The 12,867-nt window shown below is 36.8% G+C and overlaps 1 protein-coding gene across 4 annotated transcripts in view; it reads left to right on the forward strand.

The window, feature by feature from the left end:
• GAB1 (GRB2 associated binding protein 1) overlaps positions 1-12,867 on the forward strand; it is a 117,866-nt gene that overhangs the window by 62,692 nt on the left and 42,307 nt on the right. For all 4 annotated transcript variants that reach the window (XM_063107998.1, XM_063108000.1, XM_063107999.1 and 1 more), the window contains exon 2: positions 12,013-12,307. In XM_063107998.1, the coding sequence (XP_062964068.1) occupies positions 12,013-12,307 (295 nt within the window). The remainder of the gene's footprint in view (positions 1-12,012; positions 12,308-12,867) is intronic.

The raw sequence follows: 12,867 nt of genomic DNA on the forward strand, positions 1-12,867 counted from the left end.
TTTTTGAATAGTGATCTAAATCTTCATATAGCAATGTTTTACTTTATTGTAAATTGTGACTATTCAGTAAGAAACTTAGAGGAGAAATGGGAAGGTTTTTGTATGTTTTGCTGGAAACTCAAAACACTAGTTCTACCCCAGAAATAATTTCTTTGGATTGAATAGCTAAACAAGAAATGAAGTTTAGAAATCTGTTGGTTTTATGAAAGATAAATTTTTATTTTTAAAAAGTTCTAGATTGTTATTGGTGTTATGTTATTTTTAAATGTCAATTTATTTAAGCAAACAGGCATGTTCTTTTCCAAATAATGACGATAATAACATAGGTGACATGCTTTTGGGGGGTAGAGTAAGTTTGTGAAACACAGTAACATCAGGAAATAGGTGCACATACTTGTTAGGATCTCAAGCACAACAACTTATAGTAACATCACACAATTTAAATATTCATTGTGGTTTTATTATTTAGAGCTGCACCCTCTTCAGCTATTGATATTTTCTCTTAAGTTGAAGAAATATCCTTTAAAACTGCACTGTTCATATGATAGCTTCTAGCTACATGTGGCTAAATTTAAATTAAATAAATTAGAAAATCAGTGTCTTAGTTGCACCAGCCACTGCTCAAGTTCTCTATAGCCATATGTGGTTAGTGGCTCCTGAGATGGTCGTCAGCACAGCCATTTCCATCATCACAAAAAGTTCTGTTGGACAGCACTGCTCTGAAACTGAGAGTAGAATTTGCATCTGTGCTGGAAAATTTTGTCTTTAATTTGAGATATATCAGTTTGGTACCTCATAAACTACAATATTTAACTTCTGACATCTTGTTCTTAATTTAAACATGTACATTGACCTTATACTTCATAGTACATGACATTTTGTTCTTATCCTCTGTGGTGACATTACATTCTACCCTCTGAGAGACTGGAAGTCATTACACACATGCATGCCAGTAATGTTTTATAAATATGGTGGGGAGGGGGGGAGGAGAGAGAGACTGTATAATTAAGTATGTATTCATAAAAATACTAACAATGTTTTCCAACTAAAGTATGAAGACCCTGTCATAATACTGTGCTATAGGCTCTGTCTGAAGTTGTAGGCTCCTAATATCAGCATATTGGCATGGTTTCAGCCTCAGGGTTTCATAGTGACCTGTTTCTTGATTAAGCTAGTTTTGCTTTTGGTTCACAGAGCCTGGGGGGGGGGGGGGGGGGGGATTTGATAGAGTTTATGGCTGAACTCTTACAGAAATAAAAGGCAAATAAGACAGGGTCTTGGGGGAGGAAAGCAGCTGTACAAAGGACTGATTGCAATGTAAGAGGAGGGTTCTGTGATGGAGATTTGCACGTGGTGCTGTCAGCTTGACTTGGCACAGGTGACATGGGAGCCAGAATATGCAGAAAGGAAGGTGTTGCCAGTATTCCTTTACACCAGATTCCATTTACTCCAGATGGAAAAAATGAGTTCCTTGCTATGATCTCTCAGTATTTTGGAAATTTTGCAAACTGTGGGAGAAAACTATCTTAAAAATGCCATTCCTAAGCATCATTTTAATGGCCTTGTAAGACTCCTTTATGGGGCCGTATTACAATTTATTTACTTAATTCCTTACTGTGAACAACCATCCTGGTTTGCCCAGGACTGAGGAGTTTCCTTGAATGCGGGACTTTCAGTTCTAAAACCAAGACAGTCCTGGGAAAACTGGAATAGTTGGTTACCCTTCTGTTGAATATTTAGATCATTGCAGATATTCACTAACAGAAACAACAGTATTGAATATTTTGATCTTAGGTATTTAGCTGCATTTTGTATTATTTCCTTAGGTGAGATTCCTAGAAATGTAGTGAATGGCTCATCAACTGTGGGTGTGTTTGGAGCTCATGATAGTGCTCACAGCTCTTGCATGTTTGCTGTATTCGGCTAGATTGGTAGGAGTGTATCTGGACATTCACACCACATCTGTGTCCATAGGTTCTTAGGGAGATACGCAGGAGACAGAGCCAGGTACATGTGAGTACTTGTTCTTCACTAGCAGCAACTCCAATTCCAAATCTCTAACTGGTCAGATTGTATATAGACTTCAACTTCCTTTTGTCTAGACCAAAAGCTGATCTCAAAAGATGGAGTGAACACCCTGACCTGAGCTCACTGACTCTTACTGCACAGGGTGGCAAGCAAAGTGTGAGATCCAATGAACGCAAGGCGGGCGGTCTTTCTTCCAGGACAGGTTGAGCTTTACTGTTACCTCCTGCCTCTGTGCTGCTCACACAGAAGGTTGTGTGCTTATTTTGGATCAGCTCCGAGCCAAGCTTAGCCTCCTCCTGGTTAGGGTAAGGAAGCCTGGAAAACCCCCAGACTTAGAGTGCGGATGCAGCCTTGCCAACTGGGGATATGATGAGAGAAATGAAATAGTACTTACAAGTAAAAATACATTTGACCTGCTTCACAACGCTGTATTGAGAATTAATGCCACAAGGTGACCTACCTTCCTACAGAACTTTAGTAACTAAATTTCCGTGATTGGGGTCCAAGGCAGACCAGTCTGATGTGAAACTGTTCTCTGAAGTAAGAAGTATTTAAGTGAAGTCCTATTTCAAGGATTTCATAGGACTGCAGGGGTCCTATGAAACCCTGAAACTGTGTGTAGTATCACTTTTGTGCCTTTTTCCAAGAAAAGGTTCCATCGCTTTAATCAGATTCTCAAAGCAGTTCATGACTCAGGAAAGGTTTATACACATTGTGTATATTAAATAGTAGGAGTTTTTGTCATTGCTTTGTTTGTTTTTTGTTTGTTTTATGTAGTACTTGTGCCTAGGCTTTGAGGTAGGCATCTTTAGCAAGTAAATGATATGTAGTATTATTAATAATTTGAAATTCTCTGAATTTTTTCCCAGCTACTGTCGTGTTTGTTTCATCCAGGCAATGTATGGAAACTCTAATAAAAAGTTTATGGAACAGTTGAAAGCCTAGATCTAGGCATTGTTCTGCATTATTTTTGGTGTATTCTTTTGTTTATATTACTAAGCTAAAGTTAGCACAGATAGCACAAGGCTAGAAAATGGTGACAATAGTTTGAAAACAGGAAATTTTAGGCTTGTGTGTGTTTGGAACAGATGATCATAATGATAGAGCCAGTGGAGTGGAAACTTCCACCGAGCCTGTTTTTTCCTTATTTTGCCCTATGAGAAAAGATGGTGCTTCCTGGAAAACAACTCAAGTATTTTAAAGTAAATGGTTTCTTTTGTCCCTGCTTTATACCTAATTTCTTTTTCTTTATTTTATTTACTCTAGTAGTAACATTATGGAAATTTAATATTTTTAATAGGTAAAAGTTAATCCCCAGAGTGCTTATTTTAGATATTTAAATATCTAAATGTATTATCATTTATTGACATGGTTTTTAAAGAAAATTAAAACGATATAAATATTACAACCACTAGACTTTAAGGGAAGAAGAGAAGGAGAAATTTTTTCCTCTATTTTAAGTGTTCTCAACTTTCCTTGTTTGTTTTTTTAACCCCATGAGTTCCAGTCTTTAAAACCAAGTCATTATACTTTATTTGTCTAAGCTATTTCCTGACTAAGACTCCTTCCAGATGTATCCCGGAATTCTATATTTAAAAGAAAGGTTAAATTCATTCACTAATAGCAGAGTAATAAGAAAATGGCATTTCCATACATACAAAAACTTTTTTTGTTTTATTTTGTGCACATCATTCCTAGATTGTTAAAAAGTTAATTAATAGATTATCTTTCCTTTGAGCATTTTTAGACTCTAAGAAAAATTTTTTACACAATAATTTTAAATTACAGAAGTAATAAATGGAAACTTCTTGAAAAAATAATCAGACTTTACCAAAGTATATAAGATAAAAATATGAAACTTTTCTGACCCTCCCATTCCTATCCCTAAAGTTACCACAGTTAACAATTTGGTCTATATCTTTCCAGACCTGTTCTCTAAATATAGTTGTGTGTGTTTTGTGTGTACAAATCTATAATAATTTCAGAAAAATGGAATCATACTATATGTACTTCTGTCACTTGCTTTTTCATTAAATAGTAATCTTGTGGGCATTTTTCAGTTCTATATATGTCTAACTTTTAAAATGTTTCCCCTAGATTTCTTGTCTAGATGTTCCATAATATATTTAACCATTACCCTACTGATGAAATTTAAATTAAAACCTATCTTATTAAAAATAGCATTTTCATCTTGTGAAACACACATCTTCAACCCTGACATTTTAGAGATTTCTGAAATTATACATAAATTTTGAATTCTACCAGAGAGGTCAAGGTATTAGTTTTCTTTCCTTAAATACACTAATATTAGTTGTGACATACCTTGCAAAGGATGCCAAAAATTAAAAAATTCCACTTCTCCCACACTTTCTTAGGATAGTATAGGATTAGTAAATTGCAGTGATGAGGCTTCATGGTGGAAGGGCAGTTGGCTCGGGAATGAAGAATGGGCTGTTCTCACCAACAGTGTATAATTTATTTTATGTTTTCAAATGGTTAGAAGAGAGGAGCTCAAATGCTCTCATTACAAAGCATGATAAATTTTTGCAGTGATGAATATGCCAGTTACCCTGATTTGATCATTACACATTGTATACATGTATTGGAATACTTCTATAACCGTGTACCCCATAAATATGTATAATTATTACGTGTCAATTAAGAAAATAATTTTTTTTTAAAAGTGCTATTTTTCTTCAGCTTATCTGGGCAAGGTAAACTTGGTCAGGGCTCAGCAGCTACAGAGAGGCCTAGATGCAGTCATAGAGTTCTTAAATGCTGTACATCACTGGGCGTGTTACTGGTCTACTTGGGTGATGTGTGCTGAGAACTCAAAGGAGCAGGAGCCGGTGCCTTAACTCAGGGGAAGTTGAGGAAAGCTTTAAAGAATAGGTCTTGATGTAGGTCTTGAAGAATGAATGAGGGTACATGGGTAAGGGAGTTAAGGTGCTTCAAACCAAGAAATAACAAACAAAATGTAAAGCCATGGAAGAGTGAAAGAGCCATGCAGATGTTTGCTGCAGTCATCTGTGTAAGTGACAGATTGGAGAGATGAGGCAGGTATGTATGGTTTTGAAGATGCAGTTCCATCCTGTTAAAGGAGTTTGGACATTAATGACAACTTCAGACATCCTTTTTCTTCCCCTGAGATCTTTTCTTACAAATTCACTGGCTCTCTGTGATCATTATAATGAACAGAAAACTTTAAACGCCATCTCATCAAAGCTTTGAGCACTTACGATGTGTGAAGCATTGTTGGAGATACTAAAAAAATTAAGGAATGCTCTCAGCTTTCAAAGACCTTGATGTCTAGTTAGGAAAATAATTCATAAGCATTTTGAAAGTTTAGAAATGTAAAATAACAAATATTCCAATCTGTCCCACAGCAATGCAAGAGACATTACAAGTCAGTAATTGATTTGTCAGGGGTACAGAGGGAAGGTGTTGGGAGGGGAGGGAAGGTTCGGAATGCATCTTGAAGAATGAATTGAGTTTGAAAGCAGTTCAAAGATATTTGCTAATGGTATAAATATTGTGAACAAAAATAAGATATAGACAACATTGGCATGAGCAGAAGTTTTGAGAAAATAATTAGAAATGAGCTTGAAAGGACTTGTGATTGGTTTTTGCTTTGTTTTTTGAAGTTCTATTTTAAGAGCAACATAATTCTGTCTTTTGATTGGTCCTGTGGTTCTGAATCTTGGTGTCAAATTAGAATCACCTGCTGATCATTTAAAGCTACCTGTGCCAGGATTGACCCTCCCTGCCCCTCACACTCCCACTATGATTTAGTCAGTCTGAGATGAGGCCCCAGGCATCTTCTTTTTTTTTAAGCAAAAGTCTCTGGGTATTTCCTACTTTTTTCCCTTTGTTCTTTTTGGGGTTTTTTTAACTATTAAAGTAACTTTATTTGAAAGGAATTTTAGGAGTTAGTATGCAGAGAAGTTGTTAGGACCTTGTGGACAGCAATTATATGCTTAAATAAACACTTGGACACTACTCCAAAAAGCATAGTATGAATACTGTGGTCCTGTGTATGTTTGTTTTTTTTTTTTAATCTCACTCCCCCTAAAAAGGGTAAATTAAACAGAATATTCAAGTAATGTAGCAGAAAACAATGCCTTTGATATAAGATTAGGCAAAAAGCCACACAGTTAATTTTCTCTTCATCCAGTTTGACTGAGGAACGCTGCAAATCTTAAAGCCCAGTTGACGTTTGTTTTTTCATGCTCTGTCTCTGAGCTAAGCTTGAAGCAACAACAGGCTCCAGGCCTGGTTGAGAGGTCTTGTGAGTCAGAGCAGAATAAGTGGCAACCACCGCTCCCTGAACAACATGTGATGCATCCTTTCTCTTTGATCATTCGGCAACTGGTCTCTGTGGGTTAGCCATGAGTGCTTTAATACTTATTCAGTGGCGTACCACTGATGCAGGTCCACACGAAGGATATGGGAAAGCAAATCCTTTCCTCCATTTGAAATACTGTCCTGGTTACCACCACTCAAAGAGAATTTTCCATTGCCTGTATGCAGCAGTATCTCTTCAGGATTATCATTGGGACCATTAGCAAGCGGAGTGTAGCCAGGCAGCACTGTGCAAAAAGTACTTCTCAACTCCAAATGCCACAAGCAGCATCATATATCCCTGTTGCGTAAGAACGTGTTACAAAATTTGCAGTGTAGCATGGAGTTAAGAGAAGTCCATTCTCAAAGTTGTTTTTGCAAACCCAAAATCAGAGATTATAATTGAATCTGCATTGTCAGACTCATCCATGTATAAAATATTACTAGGTTTAAGATCACAATCACAACAACTCGTCGACAATGAAGATGGTCAACTGTCTTAGTTATTACGTATGGTATATCACTAGCCTCCTGTTCAGAGAAACATTTTTGTTTGTGAAAGGAGAGCTACTGGACCATATTCTCTGGGTATTTCTAATGTTCAGTCAGGGTTGAGAACCCCTGGACTACCCTGACCTCTTTCTCTGCTGTTCTCTTTTGTCTGCCCATATATTGGCTAGTTCCTCAATAATTAGCTCTCCCGGTAAAGGTAAAGGAAAGGGATTGGGGACTCTTGGCAAGCATTACATCAGGCTTGTGATCTGTCATATATACCATAGAAAACTCAGAAAACAAGTTTGCAGCAGTTACAATGTTTTTCTTTAAAATTGAACCTATTTGCAATTTAGGCTAATTAGGCAAATGTTGTGAAGTTGTTAATAATATAGCAGGTACTGGTGCTAATCCAGACTGAAAATTTTTTGCTTCCCACTAAATAATTGGACCCTATCTGTAGTTTCTTGCCAGAATGTACATACCCATACTCCACAGTGTATGTGATAAGCCTATCTTAAGAACTGGTTTCAGTGTGACAGGTCTATCTTTAATTTAGGGGCAGCATGCATCAGGGCCAGAGGGGCAGGATAGACAGCAGAGTGCTAGGAGACTGCAAGTGTTTTTGATGTGATTGGAGGGCAGAGAGGCAAGAAGTGAAGCTGGAGAGATTGGGGGAGGAGAGGGAGTTGGTTGGAGGGCCCCATGTGCCCTGTGGATAGTTTATCCTGTAGGCAGTAGGCAATCACTGAGCAAATGGAATCGGTATCAGAGTATGGAACTTTTAAGCTACTTCAAAATGTAGACTTGCTTATGAAGTCATGTTAGTACATCATTTATTCAACTTAAATCAGAGTGATTATTGCATATAAGAAATGATGACAAAATAAGTTTTTACATAGTTCTCAACTACACAAACTTCTTGCAAATTTCAACTTTATTACTAGCTCTTAATGAAAGTCTAATAGTTAACATTTTTCACATGAATTTTGCTTAAAATTGCTTTGAGTATTGGAGGTTTCTAGAAAACCTGTCCTTTTTGTTGGCTACTGCTCTGCAGGATTGGTGAGGCAGTGTACAGCTTTCTCTGGGGCTACCAAGGCAGCAAGGATAAAAATAGGACAAACTTTAAGAATCCCAGATATTTTCAGATAACAAAGACTGATTTATGTGGGCCCGTTTTGTGCTCTGACAAAACATAGAGCAGCTTTTGTGCTGTGATTAGCAAGGGTGCTGATGTCAGTTCTCTTGTCGAGCATCAAGCTTTATTCTGTGGCTAAATTGTGCTTTGTACCATAATCCAGAGAACCTTTGTATCTGCCTTATTAAAGTGTGTAGTTTATGTAATTGCTTTTGTTTTCCATTTTAATCTGTGCCAGATTCAGTGAGAGTGACTCATTTTGTGAGTGAGACAAACATTCACTTTGGACCATGTTAAAAATAAATAAATAAGTGGCAGGTGCTGCTTGGCTAAATTCTGTGTTTTAATGCTGTAATTTCCTGCTGTAAGGGTTCATGTTTTGTATAATGTCTACTCAGCCTCTGTAATTGTGGGCCCAATGTATCTAGTGCACCTCAATTCATTGCTATTCACTTTTTGGCTATTTATTTTAGTTTTGAAGGGCCTTTTTAATTTAACAATGTGATTTTAACAGGAAAGGAAAGGAATGGATGCAGGGAGCCACAGTCAGCCAACCAGAAGACAAAGAATGACACATAAGCCGTAGCTAAAGAACATGTTCCATTCTTTTCTGTTTTATCATTGTCCCAAGGTGTTTTGTTCATGTGTTTTGGTAAACTTTGTTAGGTTTGTTTTATCATATATGTGTTCAGTACTGGAGCTCCTTTTCTCAAGTGGAAGAGGTTTTGAATGCACTTCTTTCTTTTCACTATGGCCCATATGTTGAATCTAATAGTCTCAAAAATTTTGAAACTTTATCCTCTTGGGGGAATTCTATTTATTTACTGTACAAATATTTCTATGTACCAGACACTGTGCTATGCATTGGGTATATAATGCAAATAAAGCAGGCATGGTTACTGTCTTCTGGGACTTCTCAGTCTGGTTAGGGAGTTAGAAGCCAAATAAATAAATACAAAGAAAAACTGAATTGCAAAATTATACAAATCACTACACAGGTAAGTAATAGGGTCCGTAAAACTGTGCCCTTCTTTACATTGGGAATGGTTGGGTTCAGGTTGGCCAGGAAAGGGAAGGCCTAAAATGCCAGGCAGAGACTGGGGAAAGAACATAATGGACTTACAAAACAGCATGTGAAAAGTCCCTGAGAAGGGAAAGAGTTTAACCTCTTATAAACCATGTTATCAGAAAGGAGAGTGACAATTGATAAAACTTAAGAGAAAAGAAAACTGTATTTAAAAGATTGTAGATGGAGCTGGCCCAGTGGCTCACTCGGCTGGTAGCGCCGAGGCTGCGGGTTCGGCTCCTATATAGAGATGGCTGGTGCGCTCACTGGCTGAGCGTGGTGCAGACAACATCATGCCGAGGGTCGTGATCCCCTTACCGGTCAATAAAAAAAAAAAAAAAAAAAAAAAGACTATAGATGAACTGTTCAAGCATAGCAGTATGGCACTATTTAGCATAGGGGTAAACACCTCCCCCCATACAACCCTACGGCCTCTGAGAGCCTTACAGTATAGAAATCGATGTCTGTAAAACTTAGCCTGAATCATTGGGGAATGGATGAATTCTGTTCAATGAATCATGTAGTAAGGCATTTTCGAAAGATTTCGATGTGAAACATTAAAGTTTTAAAATCATTTCTGAGTTTAAAGATGGAACTTTCACTATCTGGAGAAATCACTTACTAAAAGATATTATTCCTTGATGGCCCTGGATAAATGACATGATACTCTTGTTTTCTTTTTACCTCTCCATTATTTTTTCAAGCTTACTGCATAATAGGGAAGTATCCATAGATGCATAATTTTACTAAGAGATGAAATTTGTTTATTTTAAAGTACATAGACATGTATTAAATGAATGGATTTTTATAACCCAGAAACCAGTGCTAAATTCATGTAAATCTAACAATTTATGACTTTTCAATATTATCTAAAATATCTGTAGAACTCTACCTGGTCTTCTCCTTCTGGACACCAATTATTTTCTTTTTCCTTGGGCTGCAATCAGATTGAGAAATTAACTTAAAATACTGATGATATTAAAAGAACTGCATAATATTTTTAGGCCTTTGTAATTTTTCTAGTAATCTTTTTGTTAAAGAATTGCATAAGTTTTTCCATAAAGGAGTTACTAGTCCTTTTTTCTCTTGGCTCTTTTTCAGGATAAAATGAAACTGTTTTTAGTTGGCACTGTAATGCCTTTTGTGTTGCATATGCCAAATTTTCTAAGACATAAAAAACATAGAGACCCTATCATGTTGTACTATCTTGCTTTTGGTAATTTTAAATTTAGTAGATATTTTCTTATAAATACACTGATAAATATGTTAATGAAGACATAGTGTTTTGGGGAAATTGGCCTATGTTAACAGTACTAATATTGTGAGCATTCTTGGTCTAATTAAACTACGTAGAACACCAAACTCATATTCTAACATGATTTCTGAAAAAGCCACAAGCATAAGGTTGTCACTATCCCATGTTATCACTGGAAAAGAGACATGCTATTTCAGGTTATGCCTTTCCTAAAATAAAGGATTGAGATGTAACTCGTGCTCAGTCATGATCTCCAAGCAAACAGAAATGTGCAGTGGCCAATAAGATTATTTGCTTCCACTGGGGTTCATAAAATGTTGTTTCTCAGTCCTTCCACTTCCTGAGGTGACCTCTGTGGGCGATCTTACCTCAAATGGCCAGTCAGTCTGGAGCACAGAATGTCTCTGAGAGGAGCGACAGAAAGACTAGAAAAAAGTTGTATCCCACACCCAAAAAAACAGACCTTTTCTGTGTAGTCTTCAGAACAACAGGTCGTCTGGCCAAAAGAAAGACACAGTCCATTGCGTGCTTCCTGGATGAGAAGCCAGGAAATCTTCTGTATCTGTTTTCGTTGCTTGTAGCAGAATACGTGAAACTGCATAATTATAAGAAAAGAGGTTTACTTCTTACAATTTTGGAGACTGTGAAGTCCATAGTCCAGGAGGTGCGTCTGGTAAGGGTCTTCTTAGTGGTAACAGAATCCCATGGTGACGAGGGTATCACAAGGGGAGAATGGCTCGAGCCAAAGTACTAACCTTTCACTATCTCTCCTTATAAAGCCATCAGAACCACACCCATGATGTCTCACTACTTCATGAATGCAATAATCCATTCACAAGGGCACAGCCCTCATGGTCCAATCACCTCTCAAAGGCCCCACTTTTCACATACCATAATTGGATTTCCCACCCTCTTAACACTGTTTCAGTGGAGACCAAGTTTCCAATATATGAACTTCTGAGAGACATATTTGACCCATAGCAGCTTCTAAACTATTTTTGCCATCCCCACTCCTATGAGTCTTATGAGGAAGCATCTTTATGTATATTTTTTATGGCATGATATTAAGGCATGAAAAAACATTGCTTTTTAAGTAATTGTGCTAAAATATAACATAAAATTTACCTTTTTTAAAACTCTTTTTAAGTGTACTGTTCGATGGCATTAAGTACACTCACGTTGTTGTGCAGGCATGATCACCGTCCATCCTCAGAACTTTTTCATCTTCCCCAATTGAAAGAAACCCTTTACCCATTAAACATTAATTCCCCATCCCCCCCCCCCCCCCCCCCAGCCCTGACAACCATCATTCTGCTTTCTGTCTCGGAATTTGACCGCATGTCCAGCTTCATTCTTTTGCATGTGGCTGTACAGTTTTCCCAACACCATTTGTTGAAACCATTACTTTTTTAATATGTACTAAAAACCAAACCTTCAATGGTTTGTTGGCTTGGCATTGTATAGTAGAAGATTTAATAGAAGATACTAAATATATATACATTGTGACAATAATTGAGGCATCAATAAACTTTGCTTTTCAAAGTGGCAGATTGTCCTATGGAATCAAAAAAAAAGAAAACACTGACTTTCTCAAAATAATACATTTATAAAATTGGTTTGATAAATGTGCATCTTTTTGAAAAGTTCTTTCCAATTAATACTAAATAAATATTTTTGTTTTGTGCCTAGGCATGGAAGAGGAGATGGTTTGTGTTACGCAGTGGCCGTTTAACTGGAGATCCAGATGTCTTGGAATATTACAAAAATGATCATGCCAAGAAGCCCATACGAATCATTGATTTAAATCTATGTCAGCAAGTCGATGCTGGATTGACATTTAACAAAAAAGAGTTTGAAAACAGCTATATTTTTGATATCAACACTATTGACCGGATTTTCTACTTGGTAGCAGACAGTGAAGAGGAGATGAATAAGTGGGTGCGCTGTATTTGTGACATCTGTGGGTTTAATCCTACAGAAGAAGGTAAGCTCAAGATTTTATTGTTCAACCTGAGTTTTCCTTTTTTGTTACACTTTTAGAAATGTCATGAAATTCTTCATTATTTCAGTTACCAAGATACAATGTGTTGTTTTATTTTTTTTTATAGTAGTAACTTGAAATTTGGAAAAAGCTTTGAACCCTTATCAGTTTGGGGAGAAACTTTTTATAAGTTTTAGAGAGAGATACTTAACCATTGTGGGGCAGTGTCTAAATAATTGTCTTGAGGAAGAAGGTGACAAGAAGACATACTTATTTAAGAGCATTTGTTGAGTTCTGATGTATTAAGTTGAGCTACTTGACAATATTTGACCTGTTAAAAACACTATGTGATTCAACCCAACTCTTTAGGAGTTGTTTTTAAACGATATTAGATTATGAAGCTATGAAATAGCCAAAGTGATTACCAATACCTATGAAAAGCAAATGTCAGCCAGCCACAAAACACAATGAAAAAGTGCCAAAGGAGTTTACTTAATACAGGTCTTAAAAAGAGCATGGGGGGAAGGAACAGGGAGCTCAAGGTTTGAATAAGCAGTAGTGAG

This window comes from Cynocephalus volans, chromosome 9 (assembly GCF_027409185.1).
Source record: "Cynocephalus volans isolate mCynVol1 chromosome 9, mCynVol1.pri, whole genome shotgun sequence".
NCBI classification, from domain to species: domain Eukaryota; kingdom Metazoa; phylum Chordata; class Mammalia; order Dermoptera; family Cynocephalidae; genus Cynocephalus; species Cynocephalus volans.